Source organism: Amphiprion ocellaris, chromosome 12, assembly GCF_022539595.1.
Source record: "Amphiprion ocellaris isolate individual 3 ecotype Okinawa chromosome 12, ASM2253959v1, whole genome shotgun sequence".
Lineage (NCBI taxonomy): Eukaryota > Metazoa > Chordata > Actinopteri > Pomacentridae > Amphiprion > Amphiprion ocellaris.
The window spans coordinates 5824363-5851896 of NC_072777.1; the positions used below are offsets into that span (position 1 = coordinate 5824363).

The following is a 27534-nucleotide window of genomic DNA, read 5'->3' on the forward strand; positions in this document are numbered from 1 at the left end:
ACAGGACATAATACAGAATGGACACTACAACTAATTAAAGCTAAAAGTAAACTTCACATAAAAGCAAATCTATAAAAGTGGGTTTTCAGAAGTGATTTAAAAGAAGTTACTGACTCTGCAAACCTGATCGCCTCAGTCAGGTCGCTCAAATGTACTGATAAGTACTGTTATTTTCAATTATGTTATTTTTTAAAACCCCACACACCCCATTTTTGAATAAGTGCACAGTAGTATATATTCCTCAAATTTGTGACATTTTCAGTAGTGTTGTGACATGTTTAGTTGATTACCTGGGTTTGGGATGTGAGCACTGTAAATGAAACTGAGCCTTTATGTAATAAGGCCCATTCATTGATGCATCCTATGCACACACATGCAACCTCCTACAGGGATTTAAGGCCCGCTGTACATTACAACACACACACATTGTGCTAGACGTAGAGCAGTCAGTCGCCTATGGAGCGCTGCCAGCTGAAGGAGTCACGAGGTCGCGTGCAGATTAATGAGGAGGCACAAACCAAACATGTTTCTCATTGACTTTGTGGATGAACAGCATGTCTGCTCCTGCCGGTTCCTTGGCAACACCAAGTCCAAAATATCTTGTTACTAATAGAAGAGTAATTACAGCGCTATTAGAGATGTATAATTCTTACTTTCCATTTTTGTTGTGTAATGTTGGCATTAAGTCGTGTAAGTTAATGGAGAAAAGTCCAACGGTGCAGTTTCCTGTATCCACAAGTAACTGATGGTAATGTCATATTTAAAGCAGCTGGACATTCAAACAGTCAAATTATTGTTCTGCTGAAATACTTCAGTTCACCTGGGAAACTTCAGTTCACGATGAAATTCGTTGAGGCTTTTGCCAAACTGTACGAGATCAAGGATGGTTTCTATAATTGCGTTTTAGGGGTTCATCATGTCTGGAGGCCTGTTGTATGAACAAGTCATCAATAAGTCATTTTCCATGGCAGAAAATTGTGGGCCCTTTTAGAGCGGCTGAGACCTTTTTGTATGTTCCTACAGCAAGAACCATCATTGTAGAACTTTTTTTTTGACACCCTGGACAGGTCACTGGTCCATCACAGGGCTACATATAGAAACAAGCAATCATACTCGCATTCACACCTGCAGACAATGTAGAATTGCCAATTAACCTGAGCATGTTTTCGGACTGTGGGAGGAAGCCGGACTACCCAGAGAAAACCGATGCATTCATGGGGAGAACATGCAAACTCCATGCAGAAAGATCCCAGGAAGGCCGGGACTGCAGCCCTTCAGTCAAAAAGCCACTGAATTTTTGCCATGTGGCTTTCAGTCAGAGCCTTTTTTTTGTTTGTTTATTTGTTTTTACAAGTGAATTGTTTTTCAATGTGATTAATGAACTATCACAATTATTTTTGGTTATATTTCCCGATGAAACCATTAATCACACATGATATGTTTGGGAAATTAACAATCGGACAATTCTTTCTGTTTCTGCTCTGATAAATTGCGTAAATTTGGCATTTAAAAAAAAAAAAAGAAAACATGCTTTTCAAACCTGCTAGTGGAATTTAGGGTTCAGAAGGTTAAAATCATGGTTGAAGCTATCAGTTTTTACACAGCAATGGAAGCAAAAAAGCTCGAAGGGCCAATCAGACATTGCTCCACCTCATGCCTGCCTCAATTTTCTGCAATAGAAAGCCACCTGTTGTTCACCAGTCTTTGTTTAAAGACCAAATTGATAGTTCACTATGTGGCAACTTCATCAGCTGTCTAGTTGCAGCCCATGTAGTTGAATGTCCTCCACTTGAATACAAATACACTGGACCGGAAAGGAAACCTCACATTAACTGAAGAATATTACACAGATTACATTAGCTTTAAATGGGGAATAAAGAACTGCTGCAGACACGTTTAAAGATTTATTTAAATACCTGGTTTTTGTTTGTTTAGTTCCATTTGAAACTCTGCCATATATGAAACACCTGCAGATTTTCATTTCTACGGACCAACATTAGGTATAATCCGGTTTAATGGCCTCTAACTACAAACAGTACTTTGCCTGAGTTCGAAATATTTCCTTTTTTTTTTTTTTTTTTTTTTAAGCTGTGCGCTGAAAATGAGGCCTTTTTATTTTCAGCATTTCTTCCAGCTGCCGGGGCCTCTTGCAGCTCATTGACTTTGTGACTTCAAGCTTTGTGTTACTTAGCCTTTGTCCAAGTGGCATAAATTTCCTCTTTGCGAGGAGACCTCTGCATCTTTGTTTTCACCAGTTTGAGCCTCGGTAACTGTGAGAACATGCAGTATGCCCAGACCGGCAGAAAGATAATAAACACGGCACAACTACTTAAGTCCTCATTTTTGAGCTTGTGCAGGAGAAAGCGCCCCGCTGACGCTGTCTCCATTACCTGTTAGAATGAACGCAGCTGTACAGGAGGCTGTTAAAGACGTGACTGCTCTCATCAATCTGGTTTGCACTTCTGGGATGAGTATGGGGGAGAAGGCTGGTGTAACCATTACCAAGAGGGTAATCTAATGAGTATTACTGCTCCAGTGTCCACGTGTTTTAAGATTCTCTTCTGCCATATGTGTGTGCAGAAACACGCCGCCCAGCTGAACACACATGCAGTGAGGGATGCTTTAAATGCCACACAGATGTCCTGCTTTATTCTCAGTCCTCATGTTTCTCAGAGAGTTTATAAAGTAGTGGGTAAAGCATGGGGCTCTATAACTTGATGTAAACGGAGAAGGTGTTTACAGCTACAGAGAGACAAAATAAATGAGCTATAGGGAACCTAAACCCGGCTGCTGGCAGCATTACACAGAATCCCGAAACAAAGGAGTCCTTTTTATCGTTTTACTGTCAAGATGTTGCACAGTTTGACTGTTTGTGTATGTGATTCAGTGTTACTGTGTACCGACGTTCTTACTGAATCCCTTCAAAATGATTAGAAAATTGAAAGCTGTTAAATGTTTTGATATAACGTCATAAGTGATCGAGCTTGGAGTGATAATGTAAAACTGTAGCTGAGCAGGGACACCCAGTAATTGCATTATATACTAAAAAACATATGAAATGCAGCACTAATACAATTCACATGCGATTGGCAACAAAACTCTGCATGCAGCTCGGAAAAGATGCAGTGTTTTCATTGAAATATTTAAGTATAGTAAACACACCCCGTCTCATGCTTCCAAGTCTTGACTTTTTGTAACCCAAGTATTTAACCAAGATCACAATCTCTCACTTACCGTAACCAAGTGTTGTGCTTTAATATGATATCAATGAAATATGCTTTCAATCTATTTTTGATTTGAAGTTACCATGTATTTTTAGGAGAAACCGTTAGGCCACAAGTGACAATTACAGAAACCAGAGAAGAACGCCTTCCTGAACACAAGAAACATAAATTAAATAAGCCTGTATTTGGAAAAGAATTATGAAATAAAAACTGTTTATGTGTTCACCTAGTGGGCATGTCAGTCTTTAATAAAAACAGTTTTCAAATAGTAGTTGGCTAAAATCTTCAGCTGCAGGCCATATCCCTATGTGGTACTGGGACTAGAAACAGGGGAGCTGTGTTGCTTGGGGCGTCTGTTTAAGGTACTTTTGAGACCAGTGGCACCAGTTCAACTTTCTCAGATTGGATGGCTATAGGATTTGGTGTATTTTCATAGAAGGGGTTTTAATCAGCCTTAGGAATAATATTTAGAAATCAGGTTCCTTTCTGTGTATTTATATTTGTATGTGAGTCTGACTAGTGCACACAGACACCTCATTGTGTTTGGACTGTTTGGAGTCTTTGAGTTGGAGAGCTAATGAGAACACTGAAAAACGAGAATGGTTAGATCAGCTGAAATTAATTGCTTCAGTTTGTAGTTTAACAGCTGCAGCGGTGCTAACAGAGTCGCTCATCTGATGAACTTGTATTGACCAAGGAACGCGGCGGAGTTATGTGACAATCGGCATACGTTTGTCCGTCTGTTTGTCCGTCTGTTTGTTAGCAACATTACTCAGAAATGGACAATGGGATTTGGGTGAAATCTTAGGTGAAGATCAGAAGGTCTGTCCATCAGTCACCTCAGTCCAATGAACCTTGTAAAGGAAACAAAGAGGAGATCCTTAAAACAGCAGTAGAGACTCTCACGATGAGCTGAAATTATATGTAGGTAAATAACAAATAAAATGCTTTACTATTTAAAGTATTTCCGATTGTAGGACATAAGGCGAGTGCTGGACTGCATCTTTGCTTATGCAGTGCAGTGTTTAAGGTCATCCTTGGTCTATTTTTAAGCACGAAGAAGACCAACTATTTCAAAGGGAGGGACTCACATGCACTACTACGCACACAGCTGTACCTGTTGTATATCGAACAGAAAAGCTTGGATTACAACACACACGGAAGGAGTGTGACTTTATTCTGTGCTAAGGATGTCATTACTGTATTTTACCTGGCAAATAGTTGTTTTCTGCTCTTTTAATGCTATTTTTATTTTCAAAATGTTGCAGATTTCACTTTTAAGGTATAAATAAGCAATCTGAGCTCATAGTATAAAAACATATGACAGTAATAAATTAATTAATCACTAGTAGCCTCAATATTTCCCTTTAAAGGTGTACTTTAGCATCAGTGATTAACTCACAAGTAATTACTCCACCAAGGAACATGGTGAAGTGACGACCGGCGTACGTCTGTCCGTCAGTTTGTCCGTTAGCAACATTACTCAAAAATGGATTAACAGACTTGGATGAAATTTTCAGGGAAGGTAAGAAATGACACAAGGACCAAGTAATTAGATTTTTGCAGTGATGCAGCTTATAGTCTGGATCCACGGATTTGTTAAAGATTTCTGTATCATTGCAAGATAGCGGCACTGTGTGACTAACTATGACAATGAGTGAACACTATGTCAGCTGCATGTGATGATTACATAGTTGCGATCCTACTATAAATCCACCGTTGCGGACTTATCGGGACTTATCCATGAGAAATCATATGACTGAGCAGTCTTAGCGGAGTACTGCGCTCTCTGAGTGCTTTTCTTGTTATTTGTGCCAGCTTGCTGTCATTTGCTAGTACCACCAAAGATCTTGTTTTTGTTAAAGAAACGAACAGTAAACCATTGAAATTAGACTTATGAAACAGCTGATTTTTGCAAATAGTCATGAATTAAACAGTGTAAGTAGCTATATTTTGAGAATGTGAACATTCTGTCCCTACCAAAAATAATTGTATTGCTATTAAATGCAGTAGCGAACAGAAAATAATGTGTTCATAAGACAAGATCTTGCAGACTTTAAATCTTATATTCAAATCATTGTGAACAGTAGTGCTTTTTCGGTGAAAACTAATACATTCATCAATGAATGTAGAATTTTCATGGCAGCGCCACAGAATTGTACAACAGACTACTGGATGAGATGATGAAAAAGTCCAGTTGAAGTAGCAGATTATTGGCTTTAAAGGCTTATCAGACACCAAAACACTGCACAGTAGTTTGTGCTACTCAGAGACAGGGTTTTTACAACTCTGGAAAGTTATCAAGGCAACTATTTTTATCTGTGATCGGGATGATCACGGGGTGTGCCGCTCGCTCCAAGGTCTTCATTCAGAAAAATGAGAGGGCTGTATTTCTTTTCTTGCGGAGCTGCTGTCGATCTGATTGCAGCCTGCATGTGCTGAATCTGCTGAATGGGCTGTATTCCTTTTAATTTATAGAGGATGTATTTTTGACCTTTCAAATATTCGCACTTTTAGGGCCAGGGCTTTGTCTTTTTGGCATCTCTTTTTTCTTTCTTTTTACATCATGCTATCTCTAAACCAGCAGTCTTTTTTATGCAACAAAGACTTACTAACTTCTCTGTCTTCCCAGTGATACATTTTGCATAATGCTGTATCCTGATTTTAAAGGCAGGCAGTGCAAATTATAATCTCACCCTTTCTCTCATAGTCTCTGTTTTCCCTCCTCTCTCTCTCCCTTCTCTTGCACACACACCATCTCCTCTATTATTGGAATACTGTCACGGAAACACACACTCGGCTGTAATATAATGCTGTAGTTTGATCCAGACCTCCCATTCATTTTGTTTAGCTCTAAAGGTCTATGAAGTTGATATGTGTTTACATATTTGTTCACCCCTTCACTCTTTTCCACTAACTATGGCTGCCGGCTTGTCTTGTGTGTGTGTGTGTGTGTGTGTGTGTGCGTGTGTGTGTGAATGTGTGTGTCTGTGTGCTCTTCCCATTGCTGAATTACACAACTCTTTCCACCCTGGGGCCTGAGAACTGGTCTGATGTGACCTGATGATTTTATTGCAGCAACAGTCCTTTTGAGGAGACTCACACACACACACACACACACACACACACACACACACACACACACACACACACACACACACACACACACACACACACACACACACACACACACTTTCCCTCTGTGTCTCTGTCTCTCACTTCCCCCCACCCCTCTGGTTTTTTTTTTCTTCTTCTCCCTCCACATCTGTTAATCTGCTCAGGGAATAGCAGCAGACAGAGTTTTCCAAACCTCTGTGCATTTATGTGTCATGCAATTCATCATTGGTAAGTCTTGGACGTGCACAAGTTCTGAGAAAGTCAGACTTCAACCCAGAAAAAAAAGAGGACCCTGAACTCAAATCAGATTAAGGCTCGCTCATCCAGTAGCCCGGGAGCTGCAAATAGGTTTACGGCAGGTTTGGGGTTGAGGTGGTCGACTCGCATTTTAAAGGAGCAAAAATTTCTTATCAGCGTCTTCAAACTTAAAAACAATGAGAGTTCTTGGCCTTGCTTTACTCAATGATTTTTAAAAGATGTACCCAATTAACGAAGAGAGGCCAGAGGAGCTTGGATTTCCTGCTCGGATCCATTTGGATAGTGAAGCTTATGAATGATTCATCGGTGACTCATGTTTGTTGTTGCTACTCGAATGTTGCTGCTCGAATACTTGATACCGAATAATATTAAGACAACCCAATCCTTCACATCTGATGAGCCCATGGGTTTCAGTGCATTTCTCTCACTGTGAGCGTTTTATTATCTGATGTAGCTCGCCTCTTAGTGGATCCAAATGACTCCTAGCATGAACAGAGACACCCAGGCCAACCTTCTGCATTACCACGATGAGGGAAAAGATACCCAGGAAGTGTCAGAATCAGAGTATTATGCGACCCTTACTGGAAGTCGCTTAACAGTGACTCAGTTGCATTTTCTGGCTAGAAGAAATAAAAGGCGGGGGGAAACGGACTGCACTCGCGAGATGTTGGTATTACTGACTTCTGCTGGTCCTCTGCTGAAGGTTAGAAGTCAATCATGCATGGCTGCACGGCTGCTCAGTGCCAGTAATGTGTGTTTGTTGGTACAGGGCTGTCTGCAAAGCCATTAAAGCCCCTGACCCCCTGTTTTTAGTCCTCGTCATGCCCTCTGGTCTTTGTCTCTCCATCATGGTTCATCTCTGATTGGTTCTGACAGGGAACAATAATGGGCACGCAGAGAAAGGGAATTCTCTCTGGCTACTTGTCAGTCCGTATTAGCTCAACCCAACATCCAACCCCAAATCTGTGCAACTAATTGCAGTCCGTTAATGAAAATGACAAACATTTATGTAACCACCATCGATTGAGCCACTTTTAATAAAGGTGATTATTAATGGTTAGACATCTGTAAAACAGGAATAAGCCGTCAGTTAGAGCAAGTTTAGGGTCAGCGTTAGGCAGGATCAGGCTGCTTTTCTTCTCTATCCTACGTTTTCCAATTAAAAATGTGAGTACAATCATTAAAGTTCATTAATTTCACAATTTTTAAACAGGCCCCTTCCAGTTTGATGTAATTTTTATATTGTAGATGACTCAGTCAACACTGGACTGTTTTCTTGTACAAGTTCTTTTAAATAATTTTTCTCCATTTATACCAAATGGGAAAATGCAGAATATTGCTTCTGATAACTGGTTGACTTCGTAATCTTTTTGGGTTGTGGACAGAACTAGTAAGTGCAAGTCTTTAAAAAAGGAAAAAAAAAAAAAGCAGGAATTTGATTAAAACAATACCAATAAGTGGAAAATGCAGAATATCAGATCGGATAATTGGTCAACACTGACAATTTTGATGTCATTTGAATAATTTCTTTGTCAACTATTACATTAATTGCCTTCCATTTTGATAGATAATTGGTTTGGGGCATTTTTAAAGTCTAAATTCTGTGATTGAAACTTCTTAAATGTGAACATCTTCTGGTTTCTTTCTTCCTCTATGACAGTAAACTGAATATTTGTGGGTTGTGGACAAAACTAGGAAGTGCAAGTCTTAAAAAAAAAAAAAAACTAAACAAAAAACAGGAATTTGATTAAAACAATACAAATAAGTGGAAAAATGCAGAATATTGGATCACATAATTGGTCAACTCTGACAATTTTTCTATAATTTTGATCACTTCTTTGTCAACTATTACATTAATTGCCTTCTTATTATTTTTAGAGTCTAAGTTCTGTGATTCCAGCTTCTTAAATGTGAATATTTTCTGGTCTCTTTCCTTCTCTATGACAGTAAACTGAATATTTTTGGGTGGTGGACAAAACTAGGAAGTGCATATCTTTTTAAAAAAACAGGAATTTCATTAAAACTGTACCAAAAAGCAGAAAAATGCAAAATATTGGGTCGGATAATTGGTCAACACTGACAATTCTGATTTAATTTCAATCATTTCTTTGTCAACTATTACATTAATCGCCTTCTATTTTGATAGATAATTAGTTTGGGGCATTTTTAAAGTCTAAATTCTGTGATGGAAACTTCTTAAATGTGAACATCTTCTGGTTTCTTTCTTCCTCTATGACAGTAAACTGAATATTTGTGGGTTATGGACAAAACTAGGAAGTGCAAGTCTTAAAAAAAAAAAAAAAAAAACTAAACAAAAAACAGGAATTTGATTAAAACAATACAAATAAGTGGAAAAATGCAGAATATCGGATCACATAATTGGTCAACTCTGACAATTTTTCTATAATTTTGATCACTTCTTTGTCAACTATTACATTAATTGCCTTCTGTTTTGATAGATTATTGCTTTGGAGTATTTTTAGAGTCTAAGTTCTGTGATTCCAGCTTCTTAAATGTGAATATTTTCTGGTTTCTTTCCTTCTCTATGACAGTAAACTGAATATTTTTGGGTGGTGGACAAAACTAGGAAGTGCATATCTTTTCAAAAAACAGGAATTTGATTAAAACCGTACCAAAAAGCAGAAAAATGCAAAATATTGGGTCGGATAATTGGTCAACACTGACAATTCTGATTTAATTTCAATCATTTCTTTGTCAACTATTACATTAATCGCCTTCTATTTTGATAGATAATTAGTTTGGGGCATTTTCAAAGTCTAGTTTGCAGTTTGAATATTAGTAAGATATTTATGAAGTGTGGACATTAATAAGCTATTATTACACTTATATTGGCCCAGATGCGCTGCAGCTCTCTCCAAGCAGCTCAGAGGTTCCAGTGATGTGGTTGTTTTGATGAATTTAAAAGCTAAAAAGACAAAGCAAGGACAATAAATACCTAGAGGGTAGTACCAACTGTAAAATACATCTCTGGGGATCTTCTGTTTGATTTATACTAAGCATTTTGTGAAAAATAAGAAAATGATGACTGCACATTAATATGCTCTGAAAATAAGAGTAATTGCTCTTTGCCTGGGAAAGCTGTTAAGCAACAGTCCCTGAGAAAGAGTACTTGAATTTATTACTCTGTTAGAAAAAAAAGGCCTGCAGGAAACAGGTGGGGCTGGTGAGATTCAAGTAAGAAAAATTATGTTTGTGTGGAACTAAAACATTATGAGAAAACTGCATTTTAAATGGCATTTCAATATGGCGGTTAAGACCAGCGGATAAATTCATCATTTCCTAATTTGGAGTTAAATGTTTTCACAGATCCGATACGTTTGATTGTTTCGCGAGTGCAAGGAGGGATTCCTGTGGCTTAAAAAGGGCTCATACAGCTTTGCATGTTGTCTTTTTTAATAACAATCAAGTCAGTCAAACAGTATTACTGACAAAAAAATATCATCTACAGTAAATGTCATCCGAATGCTAGATGACTCTTGACTGGGCGAACGTCAAACAGTACAGGGATTCAGAATCGGTCTCCTGACTCGGAGAAAATGAGGTCTAACTGTACATCCAGCCACTGTCATGTTATGACTTTTTCCCCCTCCTTCTTCATTTTTTTGTTCCATTAGGGCTTCGCACTGTAAAAGAGCACCAAAACAAACAGAGACAGAGCAGAGGGAATGAAAGACTGCAGTGTTTTTTGGGAACACCGGAGCCCCGACTGCACACGTGACTCCTTGTCAGCTGGCTGGACTGACGGACGACAGGTGATTTGATAGGAGAGTAGTGTAATTAAAAAGCAGGCAAACATTTTAAATTACATTTCCTGTTATTGCTGGAGAAAAGTGCTCTGATTTAACATTCTGGGGTTTGTCACTTTTTAATACACAAGACTTTTTGTCAGACATATTCTGGATCACATACAACAGGTTAAACTAATTTGTACATGGACAAAAAAATGAAAACAAACGTATTTTCTCTAAGTCACAAGGAAACGTAGCAGTACCCATAGTTTAATATAAAATTGTTTCCATCACAGAGAATGGACATACATGTCGATTTTCATCCCAGTTAGTGAAACAATCACTATATGACAAGTTGCATAACAGACTAAATCTGCTGTTAATGTAAAAGAAATCTCATAAAAACCTGTTACGTAAGACTTGTTCTTTTCCAGTATATTCTTTGATGTACCAAAAATAATTTGAACCTGTTATGGATGAAAACTTCCAGTGAATGGCAGTGTACTCATGGCTAGTTTCCATCACAGTTCTTCCCTTCCACACAGGTCCCCTCTTCTTCTTCTTCTTCCATCCGTTCTAATAGATGCACCAAAAAAAAAGGCCATTGCTGCTGGTTGGCCAAAAAAAGAAAAGCTTGGCTCAACTTCTTTGTTCATTGACTTTCCATTGCAAATCCAACAGGCATTCTCTCTCAGCTCTCCTTTTCCCTGACCACAGCTATGGCTTTGGATACAGCAGCAAGTCTGTCCTTTCTCCTTTTGTGTTTGAAGATAATGCCCACTGTTTGAAGCAAAGGGAACTTAAGGCAAGTTCAAGGAAAAATCCAGCCTGAAGGGACTCTTTGACCATTCAGGAAAGATCCATCTATATTTGTGAAGATTAACAAAATAATACCAAGACTAGAAACAAGACAGCTACACTACTGAAAACGTAGAGACTATTTGCAGAAATAAACCACAAAATAAGTATTTACAGCCGTTGTAAATGAAGCAGCTCCAGGTTGTTTTTTTCTTTTGTCACAGATAGCTGTTCTCTGTAATCTAGCTGTAGGATTATGTTGTCCACCTTCACAAACACAGATGGAACTATTTCAAGATCATTCCTTGATTGGACAGCTAAGTTTGGTTTGGGTGAGGTTTGGTTTGCAAGTCAAATTTAAACTACAAGTCATCCAGAACCGACTGGGTTGGAGGAAAAGTACAAAACAAGAGCAAAAAAAGTTTTTGAGCAAATCTGCAATCCTTAAAAATGTGTTACCTCCAGAGTGGTGTTCAGATCTAAGCCATGAGGCCACAGGGTCAGTTTAAGTATTTGTCACAGCTACAAGTCCAAAAGTCATAGAGCATGGGTTTGGTCTGTACCTAGTAAAATCCTGCCATTCTACCTCACCTTCATGTCCTCTCAGCTACACTTGCAAGACTTGACAATCATGTTGGAGAGCTGCTCCACTTTGGGGGTTCGTCCAGAGTAGTAGAGTATAGTGAGAGGTTCCAGGTCTTGTGGGACACAGCAGGGGGAGGCAGATGCCTCTGGATTCAGAGTGTTGTACAGGCTCAGCAGCTGTTGAAAAACACACAGGAGAGGTTAAAACTCACTTTAAATCACAGTTGTGCTGTCAGCTGTATGATGGGTGCCTGATGACAGATGATATCTTTGTAATTTGCTGGCTAGCATAAATCAGTGTAATTGCTACACTCCGTGACAGTAAATGCTGGAAGATTAAGGTCTACAAAATGCTGTCTGCTTGTCCAAGTGTTTGCTGGACACAACTGCCTGTGACGCTTACATTGGTAATGTCAGCAAGTAGTTCAAGTGTGGGCTGAGTAACCAGAACAATACACTGAAAGAGGTTACAGTTTGACCTCACTGGCAAGGTCAGGAATAAACCTCACAATAAATAGTATCAGAAGGACTATTTCTGGAGTACAATATGATTCCAAACAACCTGTTCTGAGTGATGTGGGGGATTATCCAGACTAACAGGGACATCGTTTCTGAAAAGACATATTGTTCCTCTTGTTGTTCATGAGTGAGTGGAAAATGGACAGTGCGATGGACAGACGGATTGGTGCAGCATCCGCAGTAATTGTACTTGTCTATATCTCAGACCATCGTGGTGAAGAGGAAACTGAGCTGGAAGTTGAAGCGCTTCATTTATTAGACGGCCTTCATTCCAGCCATCTGACTAGGAGGCCTCCTGGACACCTTTTGGGGTTTTCTGGGCACATCCAACTAAGAGGAAACCCCTGCATAGACCCAGAACTCGCTGGAGGGATTACATATCTCATCTGGCCTAGGAACGCCTTGAAATTCCACAAGAAAAACTGGAAAATGTTGCTGAGGAGAAGGACATGCGGAATGACCTATTTAACCTGCTGCCGATGGATGGATGGATGGATGGATGGATGGATGGATGGATGGATGTGGCTCTTGTGTGTTATTTTGTCTTCTACCTAAGTGGATCAGAGTGAGCTTACTTTCAGCTCCAATCATGTGGTGCATCCCAAGTGTGTGCAGAGTACCTGTGTTTTTCTGGTCTTTCTCTGGGTTTTGGTTTGGATTTGGTTTAAATCCAACTATTTCTGAGTCCATTCAAGATCTGGTTTTCCCCGTTTAATTCTTTTATACATGTCATGTTCTGTGGATCTGGCGTCAAAGCCAAAGTCCAACATTTTGGTCCTTCAATTTACCCAAGAAGCAAATGGCAAAATATGTTTTTGCTCTGTTTTAATTTTCATTATGCAAAACATCTCACAAACTCTTCCTGTGAGTTCCTTCTTACCGAGCTGTGTGTTGTGTCTGAGCTCCTCAGATAAGGGCAGGGCCCGGAGCAGTAGTTGGCGTCGTAACCACTGGGCTCATGGATCCACTTCCAGTCCAGATCACGCCGGAAATCGATGTGGAGCCGGCGAACACAGCAGCTCTCCTCTGTGTTTCTGTGAAAAGGATGAACAACATAGTTAGTTTGAAATTTTTTGTAATGGCATACTTGAAGGATTTGGAAGCAAAGTGGTCTAACCCGCTTTCTGTGGGTATTTTCAAGAATGGTCTAACATTCAAAGCACCACTGTAACGCTATACTCTGGTTGTGCATTAGACCACTTTGCCACTAAAATCTAGACCATAAAATACTACAGAAATGATGTAAAACTTAGTTGGGATTTTTTGTTTGTTAGGCCACTCTGCTTCTAATCCCCTCACTTATAGTCTCTTAACATTTAACATGTAATTGGTCACATATACTGTATACAGATATACAAGTACTAGCTGCTATTTATTAATCTATCCCTTACGAGAAACAGTAGTTTGTATCCAGCGCTCTCTTGCGTCGGCGGGTGGACTGAGTGTCCAGGCGATGGGGAGGGATCATCATGAGGATGAGATGAGGCAGATACTGTTCCTTCTTCTTCTTTAGGTGATCCAGATCCAAGCGACTGTGCTCGTCATCACCATCAACACCTTAATATAGACACGATGAAGGTGCACTTTAACCCACTATTAACTATTACAGCACTTAACTGTCTTAATTTCCATCCATTTAAGCATTCAGTTTACCAAACTGAGCATTTATATTCATATTTGTGCTTTCATTGCAAGTATATTCTTAGCACTGTTGGAGAAAAAGGTTGAATAAAAGATCCTGTGATATTATTGACTGCAATATGTAAGACAAACAACAGACAACAAACCAGAATAAAAGTATATTTTATTAATATGGTTAAACAGCCATGGACCATATGGAGATACAATTATACCCATCTAAACTAAAAGGGGGAATGGTAAGATGATAGTAAAGATGACAAGAAGGCATTCATGAATATTAAATCTATAAACAACTAACTGCTCTGATCAATTATGTGAAAGTGTTGTTGAAGCCCACCTCTAAACTTCACCTCCAGCACCTCGTTTTCATTGTCAATGATGTCACCGTTTGGATTGAAGGTGTGGCAGGGACAGTGCACACTGATTTCCAAACCCAGATTAGATCCTAATAGGACACAATTACGGAAAGAAGGATTGTCAAAAATTCTTGTGTCAACTTGTAATAGAAGTGCAACTTTGTGAATTCAAAGATCATTTGGATTAATGACAGCTTGTGGAAATGAGCTCTCATTAATTCTAAATGACCATCCTTTATCATTAGGCCTAATGACAGCTTGGGGAAACAACTCCTGATTGTTATGAAATGAGATGACCTCAGCCTCACCTCTGTTCATCAGCCACTCCCGCACTGTTTCAGTCACATCGAAGGAGACCCATTCTGGAGTACCTTTGGTCAGCACATTCTTGGCTCCAATGTAGCGTTGTTTCCTAATGTGCTCATTTGGCCTGACAATCTGCAAAGCAAAAAATAAAGGGTTGCTATGAAAGTTTGCTCTTAATGCTAAAACAAGTCGAACAAGATTAAGTAGAACAGAGCAGCCACCGGACAAGAACCCTGGTACAAGTTATTTGTCAAACTCATGCCTTGTTGTTCTACCGATTACCCAAGAGTTTAGAATCGTGCTTTGAACTAAGATAATATATCGATTGTCTAGACCATTCAAACACATAGAAAAAGGAAAAGTTAAATTAAATTGTATTATATACCCAATAAGGAGATGGAAAAAACACTATGAATCAGCATTTATTTCGGCACAGCAGTGCTTTGAACTAAATACCATACACTCACTGGCCACTTTATTAGGTACACCTTGCTAGTCAAAGGTTGGACCCCCTTTTCCCTTCAGAACTGCCTTAATTCTTGGTGTCATACTTTCAACAAGGTTTTGGAGACATTCCTCAGAGATTTTGGTCCATATTGACATGATAGCATCACACAGTTGCTGCAGATTTGTCAGCTGCATCCATGATGCCAATCTCCCGTTCAACCACATCCTAAAGGTTCTATTGTATTGAGATCTGGTGACTGTGGAGGCCGTTGGAGTCCAGAGAACTCATTGTCATGTTCAAGAAACCAGTTTGAGATGATTTGAGCTTTGTGACATGGAGCATTATCCTGCTGGAAGTAGCATCAGAAGATGATCCACTGTGGTCATAAAGGGATGGACATGGTTAGCAACAATACTCAGGTAGACTGTGGAGTTTAAACCATGATCAGTTGGTACTAAGGGGCCCAAAATGTGCCAAGAAAATATCCCCCACACCACTACACCACCAGCAGCAGCCTGAACTGTTGATACAAGGCAGGATGGATCCATGCTTTCATGTTGTTTACACCAAATTCTGACCATCTGAATGTTGCAGCTGAAATGGAGACTCATCAGACCAGGCAATGCTTTCCCAATCTTCTATTGTCCAGTTGTGGTGAGTCTGTGTGAATTGTAGCCTCAGTTTCCTGTTCTTAGCTGATAGGAGTGACACCAGGTGTGGTCTCCTGCTGCTGTAGTCCATCTTCTTCAAGGCTGGATGTGTTGTGTGTTCAGAGATGGTATTCTGCATTCCTTGGTTGTAACCAGTGGTTATTTGAGTTCCTGTTGCCTTTCTATCATCTCCAACCAGTCTGTCCATTCTCCTCTGATCTCTCACATCATCAAGGCATTTTGATCCACACAGCTGCCTCTCACTGGATATTTTCTCTTTTTGGGACCATTCTCTGTAAACCCTAGAGATGGTTGTGCATGAAAATCCCAGTAGATCATCAGTTTGTGAAATACTCAGACCAGCCCGTCTGGCACCAACAACCATGCCATGTTCAAAGTCACTTAAATCCCCTTTCTCCCCTATTCTGATGCTCACTTTGAACTTCAGCAAGTTGTCTTGACCATGTCTACAAATGCACTGAGTTGTGGCCATGTAATTGGCTGATGAGCTATTGTGTTAACAAGCCGGTGAGTGTATATAACCTTTATATTTCAATGTTTTTGTTATTATCAATTTCCCGTTTTTGAACTGCATTAATGTCAGCCTCTAAGTCTTGATTACAGCTGGGAAAGTTACATTTTTCTGAAAGCTCATTTATCCAACTTGGCTCTAGAAAGTCTTTAAGTGTCGACAAGAGTAAGCAAACGTTGATTTCTCACATCAGCCAAAGGCAATACTCTGAAATGTATTAAATAGTATGCTATAGTGAACAAGCACAGTACTGTTAACCCTCATACTTCCAATTCTGCAGTAAAACAAATGTCACTCAGCGCTTCTGTACTCATCTTTCCATTTTATTTTGCTTATGCTTATTGATTAAAACAGCTCGTACACCCTGTAAAGAATGAGAAGCAGCAGCACAAGAAGACTGGCCACTGCCATCTTGAGTTGTAAACAGTGGAATCATTCCCAGTACAATTTACGTTTCTCCATCATGGCGTGAAAATGGAGTGCTAACATGCTAAAAGTGCCAATGCTAACATGCTGAACATGAGCATCTATAATGTTTATCATAGTCACCACCATGCTAATGTTTGCTAACAGGCACAAGGCAGAACTGAGGCTAATTTAAAATGAATGGAGTTATTACTTATGCAAATCAGAGGATCACCGAAGCTTTGAGAGTTCATCCATCCATCCATTATCTATACACCGCTTAATCCTCACTAGGGTCGCGGGGGGGAGCTGGAGCCTATCCCAGCTGACTCGGGCGAAGGCAGGGGACACCCTAGACAGGTCGCCAGTCTGTCGCAGGGCCACATACAAAGACAAACAAGCACTCTCACATTCACACCTATGGGCAATTTAGAATAATCAATTAACCTCAGCATATTTTTGGACTGTGGGAGGAAGCCGGAGTACCCCCACGCATGCACAGGGAGAACATGCAAACTCCATGCAGAAAGATCCCGGGAAAGCCGGGACGCGAACCAGGGATCTTCTTGCTGCAAGGCGAAAGTGCTAACCACTACGCCACTGTGCAGCCCCTTTGAGAGTTCAGTAAAAGCAAAAAATGTCCCAATGCTGATGGCACCACAGGAAATGCAGGGGTTGACTAAAGTGGTGGCTTGATGGACCTTGAGACCAACATCACCAGCACCTGTACAGCACATGTACACCTGTGGTGTACGATAGAAGCACAACAGGTGGTTTTACATCTTTGAACTTATTAGACCTCTTCAACACATCATGTACGGACAGAGCTCTCACATTACATCCACATGAAACTACAACAATAGACCAATTAGCTAAAGTTACTAAAAACACATCAGAACATGTGCAAAGCTGGTAAATATGTGTTCCCTCCCCCCATTTTTATATTTTGGCCTATATCTGGCAGAGGACGACATACATGTGCATTAACCTGCAGACATGTTTCGTTCAACTGATGCATGTATGTCTTGAGTTCTGTCTTCATTTAGCACTTTTTCTCCACTTACACAGGCTCTTTAGCTTACTTGCTGCTCTACTTCCTCCACTAGCTAACTAATTGATGTATTTGTCTATATGTAAGGTTTTTTTTGACCATGTAGGTGTTGTTCTATTGAAACTTGTTTGCCACCAACACCTGGCTGCTGTTGGAAAGAAATTTCCTGTGAAGACGGTGTAGAACTGCAACTGTATTAACCCCTTTCACATTACATTACCATTATTAACCATTTTAATCTTTCACATGACAAAAATATGTAGTGCAATCAAGCCTTCACAGATTTAGGTTCAATATTGGTCTTTGTTTTGTGTGTTCAGTGGGAGTGTCTGAGGAGGTAGATTCCAGGTGTTGATGATTAGAAGGTGGATGCTATTCCCCTTTTTACAGACCAAAATGACTGAAATGAATCACCTTCTTAACCTGCCATCCCCTCTGTGTGTGTTTGGGTCATCACTCTTTTAAAGTCGTCTATTTAATAGGTCTATCTTAATATTTTTTTCAGTTAGTCTAATCCAAGTTAGACAGCTTCCCTTGCCTTCCTTTCCCTAAGGTAATTTTTTACATCTGAAAAGTTTCCCACCATAACTTCAGGCTAAGTCAGTTTAGTATGTTTTCATGGTGCAAATCTGAGGTAGCAGCAGACCAGAATTGAAGGTACTAATGTGTGCTTTGCTAACAATATTAAGCAAGTAGTGAGAAAGGGAAGAGTTTTTAGAGAGAACAGCAATACTGAGGTCTGCCACATGAAGATGCTAAAGTGTCTTATCTCTGCCACAGGTGGACATTTTTAGATAGTTTCTCTTTACTTAATAACCACAGTAAAATTTTCTTGTAACTTTAAGATTCTTACAGAAAACACTTTTTTTTGCTGAAGTAAACTCAACTGTTTGACTGGTTCCTCATTCATTCATGTCATTTGCTTATCCTGAAATTGCGGCACATTATTCCAACATATAATGATCAAGACACCTTTGTATTTGACTACTATAGAGACAGTCAAAGTGTATGTTTGTCTGCCGGGTATCTAGGATCGACAGTAAAACAATGCTCAGGTACACGTGGTAAATGTTTGGACGAAAAACAAAAAGGTATATCTGTTTGGCATTGAAAATGTTTTGCTTTGGTAGAATGACAGCACCTGCCTTTTGCTGCTGCTCTACACAATACTGGCCTAAAGATTAAGCTCTTCTACAAATGCAGACTTACTAGCTTCCAACCAATCAAACTTCTATGAATTTTGGCCTAGTGGTGTATTTGGCAAACATGTTGGTGTTGATTAAATTACATTATGTCGAATTAATTGGTCAGGTTTCTCAGTTAATATAGCTACTATTGTCAGTTGTGTTTGTAAGATAATGTCCTTTGGGTTTTTGTATGATAAATGATTTTTTAAAAAAGCCAGATTGTTTGCGGAATTTCTCTTATTTTCATTGACATATTTTCTATGTATTGGATCCTTACATCATAATTGAGTTGCTCATGTTTACTGCAGCTTGTGTACAGCGTAATTTTAATACTCTGCAGACCATAGCCCCTTTTTGAAGCTTAATAAAGTTTGCATGTTGTTTTTAAGACCAAAAGGCCAAAATTCTTCTCTACATAACCACAAATTTGGACTGTATTAGATGATTTAGATGGTGCCGGTTACTAGTGCTGCAATAACAGTATCCTCATCCTGGTTCTGCAAACCTTCCACATGGTCTGGCTCAAGTTGTAATTGCCTCTTTGTGTCAATAAGTGCCTGAAATAATGTGGTGGAAAACAACGGTTTTTGGAGATGAGACCTTGATAGACCGCAATTGTAGTAGTACTATTTTTTCCAAGATCCAAGAAAAGTAGCATTTTGCTTTTTGCTGCCTTGACTTCGAGCTTTGCCTTTGTTCAGGGGTAGAAGGACAAGGAAACGGTACCTTTACGCACCTGGTAGAGCTCAATCCGCTGTTCGTTCCTCTTGGCAGTAGAGTTTGGAACCCTCAGAGCTCGAAACTCTGCTCTGAAGAGGTTGGTGGAGTTCCTTTCCATGGCCGACACGTTGAAGCGGAAAACCTTAGAGGTGATTCCTTTTGGGCAGTAAACCAGATCGTCTGGAGCAAAGAGAATGAAATGAAGGTTTGGTGAGAGAAAGGGTTTAGGAGTTTCCATTTTCACAGCAGACACTTTGATTTGAGCTTCCCATTAAGCCGTCGGTATGACAGTGAGCCAACACAGACAATAACTGGACCCTGAAATGAAGCAGACGAATGGAATCAGACGTCAGCTCTTTTGTAATTAAGTCTGCCTTCTCAGACTTTTGGAAACTTGTGTTGTGAAAAGGTCCTATGACTGTTACTGTTTCTGTAGGAGCCGTGTACAGCAACTTCATTTTAATTTCACAAACAATTAGTCCAGCATCTCTTAATGGACTGCTTGTTTGGTTTGTTAACATTTCAGAAAATAATGAAAAATCCTATTTTAGGATGTGTACAAATTTCTCAAAGGCCAGTATGTTTAGTAAAATCTGTCGTTTTTGGCTGACAACACTCAAAAACCTGTAGACACTTTAACACTTTTACTCGGAAAGTACAACCATTGGAACAACACAGTAGTGCGGTAGTTAACACTGTCGCCTCACAGCAAGAAAGTTCAGGGTCTGAACCTGCTTTGAGGTTGCATGTTCTGACTGTACTTATGTGGGTTTTCTCCAGGTGCTGTGACTTCCTCCCACAGTCTAAAGACATACAAGGTAGATGAATTGATTGAATTGATTCTAAGTTCTAAAGTGTAGGTTTTAGTGAATCATTGTCTTAGTCCTGTGATGGACTAAGATGTGTGGCTGTGTTTTATGGTCCTTGTGTCCCACCCCCCCACCTCTCTATCTCTACCCCTCTACCTCTATCCCTCTATCTCTACCTCTCTACTTCTTCTGTCCCTCTCAACCCGCCCGGCCAGCAGGCTGATGGGTCCCCCCACATTAGAGCCGGGTTCTGCTCGAGGTTTTTTTCCCTGTTAAAAGGGTGTTTTCCTTGCCACTGTCGCCTTTTGGCTTGCTCTGGGGGTCAGGCATATGGGTTCTGTAAAGCGTCTCGAGACAATTTGGCTGTAATTGGCGCTATATAAATAAAATTGAAATTGAAATTGAAATTGAAACTGAAACTTGCAACCAATCTAGGATGTACTTTACCCTCAGGGTCAGCTGGAAAGCCACCTTTCTACCATTTACAGGATAAACACTGCAGTTAATGGATGGATGCTTTGAAAATGACTGTAACTGAGAGATTATCATAGATATATAATACCTATAATAGGCAATTTAATGAAAAGCAAAATTTTGTCCCATCAGTTGACCTGTGTGTCAAATGATCATTTTAACTTTAGTCAATAGTGTAACAAATGTAACTATATCAGACTCTAGACTGCAATGCAATCTGTATTTCTCTTTCTTTTTAGGTTTATCATATTACAAATGGAACCCTGTTTTCATAGAAATGTTCAGTGCGTATCTAAATATATCTATATACTAGAAGACTTGTCAACCTGTTCACACCTAAAGTTTGCTCTCAGTCTTACTGACTCTTGGAGTAGCTGGTGTAAAGTTTACCAGCCCACAGTGAATGATGAGTGTTGTTGCCAGCCTTATCAAAATTCCTCTGCGTTCCTCCAACACGTTTTGTCTATATTTGGTGCAAGTGAAAATGTTGTAATTGAAAGAGCAATATTATTGAGCTAAGCATGACTTCAGCTCTGTGGTATCTGCGTATCAAAAACCCTTGCTATCCTCAGTCCCACTGACAACTTTTTGGACCTGAACTCCTTCTGACCATGATGACTTCTCCACAGCCCAACCTCAGTCATTGACATATGCCAGATTCTGTATGCGTACCATGCTATAAAAGGAAATCTTTCCGATATTTGCAAGTCTTCCAGCAGCTCTCTGCTTCATTTGCGTCAGTCTATGACTTGTGGTGGTTCGCAGAGTTGCCTCAGATCCACCAAAGATCAACGGTTTACCTTCATAACCCGTCAAAGGGCAAATGTATGTTTGCCCACATTAACCGAGGTAAGGAGAGTGATGTCACTGGTTCAGAGTCAAAGCAGCTCTCTAGTCCTGAGGCAACACCTGGAGGTGGTAGTGGGTTTTAGACACTGGCATCATTCACAGCCTACCTTTTTTTTTTTTTTACCAGATTTTCAAGGATTTACTTTGATATTTCATAAAATACACTATAGTTTACTGAGAACAGTGAGAAGTCGCTCATATGTGTGTGTGAAATGACAGATCGATTCCCAGGAGAAACACCTAAAAAAGAGAAGCCTTAGGATACATGCACACATTTTTGATGAATGAAAGAAAGTGTCTTCTAAAGAATAATCAAGGTTAAGCAACAAAGCCCTCTACAGTATTAATTAAGGCAGAAGCAAAACAGGAAGTCTGCTGAGGCAGAACATGTGGGGTGATAGTTAATAGATATATTAACAGAGCTGGACTCAGCATCACCCATTTACTGTCACTGCTTTCCAGTAGGCCATTTGCATTTCATTTTGCAAGTTAACTCGGGGATTTAACTCTGCAAATCAGCAGATGATTGTTTCCAGCTTGCAGCAAACAGATGGTAACCTTGTCCTTCCATAACCTCACTGCCTGTATTTTAACCAAAACCATGAATTTTGCCTAAGCTTAACTTAGTTATATTCGAGGGGTTTAGAAGCAGAGTGGTGTAACCCACAAAAAATCCAAACTGAATTTTATATCATTTCTGTAATATTTAATGATATAGATTTTAGTGGCAAAGTAGTCTAACCCACAACGCAAATATAGCGTTACAGTGGAGCTTCCAATGTTAGACCATTCTTGAAAACACAAAACTTTGAACCCAGAAAGTGGGTCACACCACTTTGTTTCCAAACCCTTCATTTGTGCCTGAACCTAACCAAACCTTGACCATACCATTGTCCCCTCGTTAAAGAAATGCAACTTTTCGATGGGGTTTTGTAATATTTTTGATTATAAATGATGTCCTGTTGGTAGGGGCATCAGATCAGAAAATAGTACTATGTGTTGTTCTGAATCACATTGTGTATTTTGTTCTTTAATTAGAAGGACTTGGGACAAATTTGACTGATTTCTGGGGCAAAAAATGTACAGAGACTTTAAATTAGTTTGACAGAATTGGTACATGAAATTGGTACATTAGTATGTGATGACGTTTTTGTCCTTTCCATTGCTTCAGCTGTAATGAAAGTACCATTAGATAAAAGGTGAATGTGAGAATACACCTGATATTGGAAATTGTGAAATTGGGCCACTGCAGAGTTGAGCTTTCCATTTCCACCAAGAGTCCATTTGACTGGAAAAGTTCAAATCCCTAAAAACTCATCTTTGTGTTTCAGAATTACAGATTTGTTTGTTTTTTCCCCCTTGAAAATAATTCATTCTTGCTTTAAAATTGCTTAAGTGTAACTCTATACATTATCTTCCTCCAGGATGTGCACGTCTTTCTCCACTGTGCTGCAGCTCGAGCACATTGTAATACTGGAGTAACTCAGCCAAACATGTTCAAACCAGGAACTGATTCTGGAGAGGAATAATGACAAAGAGTTGACAGGATTGGTTCCTGATGTTTGTTGAACCCCGAATATCTGAATCTGTGTTTCTGAGACTCTCGTCAGTAAACTTAAGGTGGAAATGTTCAGCCATGTTTGCTTATTCTGCTCAGGATGTGTCTTCCAGGACATCATATGGACATAGGTTAAAAGGACAAGCATCCATCTATCCATTATCTGTACACCATTTAGTCCTCATTAGGTTTGCGGGGGCCTGGAGCCCATCCCAGCTGACTTAGGGCAAAGGCAGGGGACACCAGGGCTACATATACAGACAATCACACTCACATTCACACCTACTGACAATTTAGAGTTACCAATTCACCTCAGCATGTTTTTGGACTGTGTGAGGAAGCCAGAGAACCTGGAGAAAGCCCACACAGGTATAGGGAGAACATGCAAATTCCATGTAGAAAGATCCTGGGAAGGCCGGGACGCGAACCGGGGATCTTCTAGCTGCAATACGACAGTGCTAACAACCAGGACAAAAATGATAAGGTTTATATAGTAAAAAATCAACAAAGATGTGTATTGTGTCCTTAGTTTAGTATGGTGTTTATCTACTGGTAGATTGTGTCTCTGTTTATTTCACTTTAACTGACAGCATTCTAATTCTCCTTGCCTCACTTGAATAAAAATGAAGCCCCTTGAATCACAAAGTCGGTCATCTTGCCTGCTCTGGCATATGAAAATCACATTAACCGGTTTCAGTGTGGAGGCTCAATGTAAGCATGCTTTGACAACATGCATATTCCTAAGTATGAGATCACACTGGACGCACTAAAACACCCTCTGCCATGCCAATACCACAGTTTTAGTCCTGACAAAGTCAAAAAGAAAGTTCTACTAGACATTTTAAGTACCTAAGTAATAGTAGTGCTGACTGGGGCTGCTTCTGTGTCAGTCCAGCTCTTACACTGCTATTTGTCATTGCCATTTAATTTTTCTGGCTAATTATATGAGATTGTACGAAAGGAAACAATGGTTCTATGAGAAAAAAAAGTATGTGTGTAAATCTATCACGTATTTTTGTACCTTCAGCCCATCTGTGGTTCTGAATCCGGCATTTCAAAGCACCTACTGCCCGTGTCAAAACCGTTTAGTGAGATTCGAAACAGAACATTGCTGAGGGAAAATGGGTCTTTTGAGAAACACCTGTTGATTTCAAAGGGACTGTGATGCAATGGTCTTGGCTTTGCTCTAGACCATGAGGCCCTCTCCGGCTCTCACTCACGCACAGCATTTTATCCCATTCTGCTTCCTCAGTGATCTGGACTCAGTCGGACCACATGCTGCTCGAGTCTCCTCCAAGTACTGACACATGTCGCTCCCAGCGCACAAATCCTGCTGCTAATTCTATAAAGAAATTAGTTAAAAGAGTCTTTAAATCGGTTTTACTTATTAGTTTGGCATAAATGTCAAACTAAATAAAGTTAAACCAAGCAGGGAAATGTTACCTGGTGTTACTTTCTGGTGGTAAAATGATGACACAGTGGAGTCATTCAGGTTTAAGGCTCAGTTTCACACTCAATTTAGCAACTGCACTGAGTGATCTCATTCTCCTGGGCCACCCGTGTGGCCAAGACACGCAGTGGGGTCGCTTTAAGCTCCATCTAAACAATGTGTCTGTGTATGCGAGGGCTTCACGGGACCCCACTCCCACTCTACACTGTCTGTACAGACGGACTCCTTCTATCCAGGCAAATAGGGAGGTCCTTCCATCATCTACTTTTTCCTGTCCACCTCTGTTAACTTTTCCTACTCCTTCTCCTAAAGGCATCCCCATCCGCCTGTGCAGATGTCCCTCTCATTTGGACCTGACTGGAAAGGAAATGGGAACATCTGGGAAGAGGGACATGATCCATAGAGGAAAAAAAAAACATGAGGAAGAAGAGTGGGGTCAGGAGTAGGAGGAGGAGAATGACTTTCCTGGAACACAGGTTCAGACTTAAAACAGGTTGGCGAGCACTACAGAAAGAAAGTGCATCCTCCAAGTGCACTGTAAGGTCACTGTTCAGTTTGACCAAAGCCAAAGTGCTCCGACACATTTGTCATTCTAAAATCAGATAGAATTTAGAAAGATAAACCTCTTTTGTAAAGAAATGTGTTCTCCTTATTCTTTATTTGATCTGACACTGGATGTGTAGAATGATTTTTATGCAGAGTTTGACACTGGATACACGTTGCTTACCGTAAACTTTAGTTTAACTCGTGTCTGTATGTACATTTGAGATGATTATGTGACACTAATATAACCAGACTCCTGCACAAACACTCACAAAAGATTTATTAGGTAAAGTAGGGGACAGCTTATGTCTGAATAAATACTAAAAATGAAAAATATTTGCATCTTCAAGGACTCTGGATTTGACATGCAAAGGGGAGTAGATGTAATTTTATGATTTTTAATAGATCAAACTGAGAGTAGCTAGACATGTCACCGATGTTCATCAATGGCATAACTCGTTTTGAGAATGATGCGTCCTGACCGACACATGCTTCAGGCACAATTGATGCGTAATTACGCACTATGGACACGTTTGTTTGCTGGCACGGAAACGACAAAGAAAGATAAACTTGGCGGGCTTAAAAAGTGCAATACTTACTGCTCTCTGAGGGTCCGTACACCATGTTGAATTTGTATATCTCTTTGGCATAGTACTCTGTCTCTGTGTTGTCCTGACCGCAACTCTGCTGCCGGTCCCTCCCCAGCTCCTCCAGTAGCTCCTTGGTGCTGTTATACAACGCTTGGATCTGATAAGGAATCTTACTGGGTCCCAGGGAGTGCGGTGGACTCGTGAGCCGGAGTTTGCTCAGGATCTGACCTCGTATCGCCTCGACTCTCTTCCTTTTCACATGGTCGATATCCACGGTGGCACAAGTTGACAGGGATGAGCTCAAAGTTGCGCAGTTGAGGAGGAGGACAAACAGTAAAGCCTTACCCAAATGCATGTCTGCATTTGGATTTTTAAAAAATGCGCAGATTCACAGCGGATTCACTGCCAAGGTCAGAGTCAAAGCAGCCTTCAGATCAAACTGACAAACCCCGCTGGTGTTTCTTTGAACTTTCCTTGGCAACTAATGATGACCAACTCCTCGTTTAATTCGCTTTCTCGTTACGGTCCCTTTAGTTATCAGCAGGAATCCAACTTTGTGTTCTCCCATTAGATATTAAGTCAACTCAAAGTCCCACAACTTTCCTGCATATATGAAATTTATCCGGCACAAATATCTCTGTAGGAGCAAACAGACTTTTCTTTTGCATACTTGTGCGCAATCCAGCGGATTTAAAGCATTCCCACGGCTTGGCGCATCTCTCCTCCTTTCTGTCTCATTAAAATCTAGAGGCTCTTTATTCTCTCTGAGGAGGCAGACCGCAGGCTGTCACGTTATCGAGGTATATGCGACTTTTGAGCGGTCGGTATGGCCACATAGGAGTTTTATATCCAGTCCTTTCTGACGTTTGATGGAGGAGGGACCGCAGGAGTGCCCGAATCATAACAGGACTCAGTGCGCAACGACGCACCAGTCATCGACTCTGACATAATAAACATGTTTATTAAAAAAAAAAAAAAAAAAAAAGGGAAAGAAAAAGCTCGCTGTTTCATTTTATGACCCTGTCAGTCATACAGTATGGGTGTTTTTCTTTTATTACGCTGGACATTTTTTATTGTTTTCTTGTTTATTTCTTTGGTGGGGCCTTTTTAAAGTGGAGTTCAGATTTGGTTTTGTGGTCTTTGTGGTGTTTATTAAGGAATATTTTTATTTTAGGTCTTACAGAGGTCTCAGTTGATGTTTTCTGACTCAGCTGTAGGTGTGTTAATACACCCTCCAGTGGCTACTTGTGGCCTTTGCAGCTCCAACAGCATCAAAGTTAACCATTTGATGCGCCGTGTGGGTCAGGAGATACCCATTTTCCATTGGATTTGGGTCACTTTTGACCCATGTTGCACATCAAAAGATTAAAGAAATTGCCCATTTTCTCCATCAAGTTGCCACGAATTGATTTAAATGAAATATTGCTGATAAGAAGTTTTTCCTCCTCTGAAATATAAAAGCTAAAAGTTTCTGTTTGTGTCTCTAAATGGCCCTAAGGAAAAGAGAATCGACTTTAACAAAGAGAGAAGTTCACAGGGTTCACACCTAGAAACTCCACAAGGATAATTTGTCATATTTGTCTTTTTTTTGTGTGTTCGTGTCTGTGAACCGCACAATACCAGACGGATCCTGTTGTCCGATTCTGTTCTCACGTTACAGAAATCCTTTCAAACTTCACAGTCTGGCAACGTGATTCTGTTACTGTTCAAAAGCA

At 40.1% G+C, this 27534-nt stretch overlaps 1 protein-coding gene across 1 annotated transcript; it reads right to left on the reverse strand.

Moving 5' to 3' along the window:
• Window positions 1-9995: 9995 nt before the first annotated feature.
• LOC111568923 (transforming growth factor beta-3 proprotein-like) lies at window positions 9996-26639 on the reverse strand. Its single transcript, XM_023270799.3, has 7 exons — window positions 25829-26639; window positions 19563-19726; window positions 14556-14685; window positions 14229-14336; window positions 13642-13807; window positions 13131-13284; window positions 9996-11908 (listed from the first exon to the last, which is right to left on the reverse strand). Exons 1-7 carry the CDS (start codon window positions 26172-26174, stop codon window positions 11750-11752), a joined length of 1227 nt encoding a protein of 408 aa, XP_023126567.1. The 5' UTR covers window positions 26175-26639; the 3' UTR covers window positions 9996-11749.
• Window positions 26640-27534: the final 895 nt, after the last annotated feature.

What these genes read in the sequence shown, in the direction of transcription:
- LOC111568923 (XM_023270799.3), bottom strand. Translation starts at nt 26,174, where the DNA reads ATGCATTTGGGTAAGGCTTTACTGTTTGTCCTCCTCCTCAACTGCGCA. An exon ending in GGAGTGGCTGATGAACAGAG is followed by an intron (nt 14,337 to 14,555) that starts GTGAGGCTGAGG and finishes GTGTCCTATTAG; the next exon opens with GATCTAATCTGGGTTTGGAA. An exon ending in CAGACACAACACACAGCTCG is followed by an intron (nt 11,909 to 13,130) that starts GTAAGAAGGAAC and finishes GTTTTTCAACAG; the next exon opens with CTGCTGAGCCTGTACAACAC.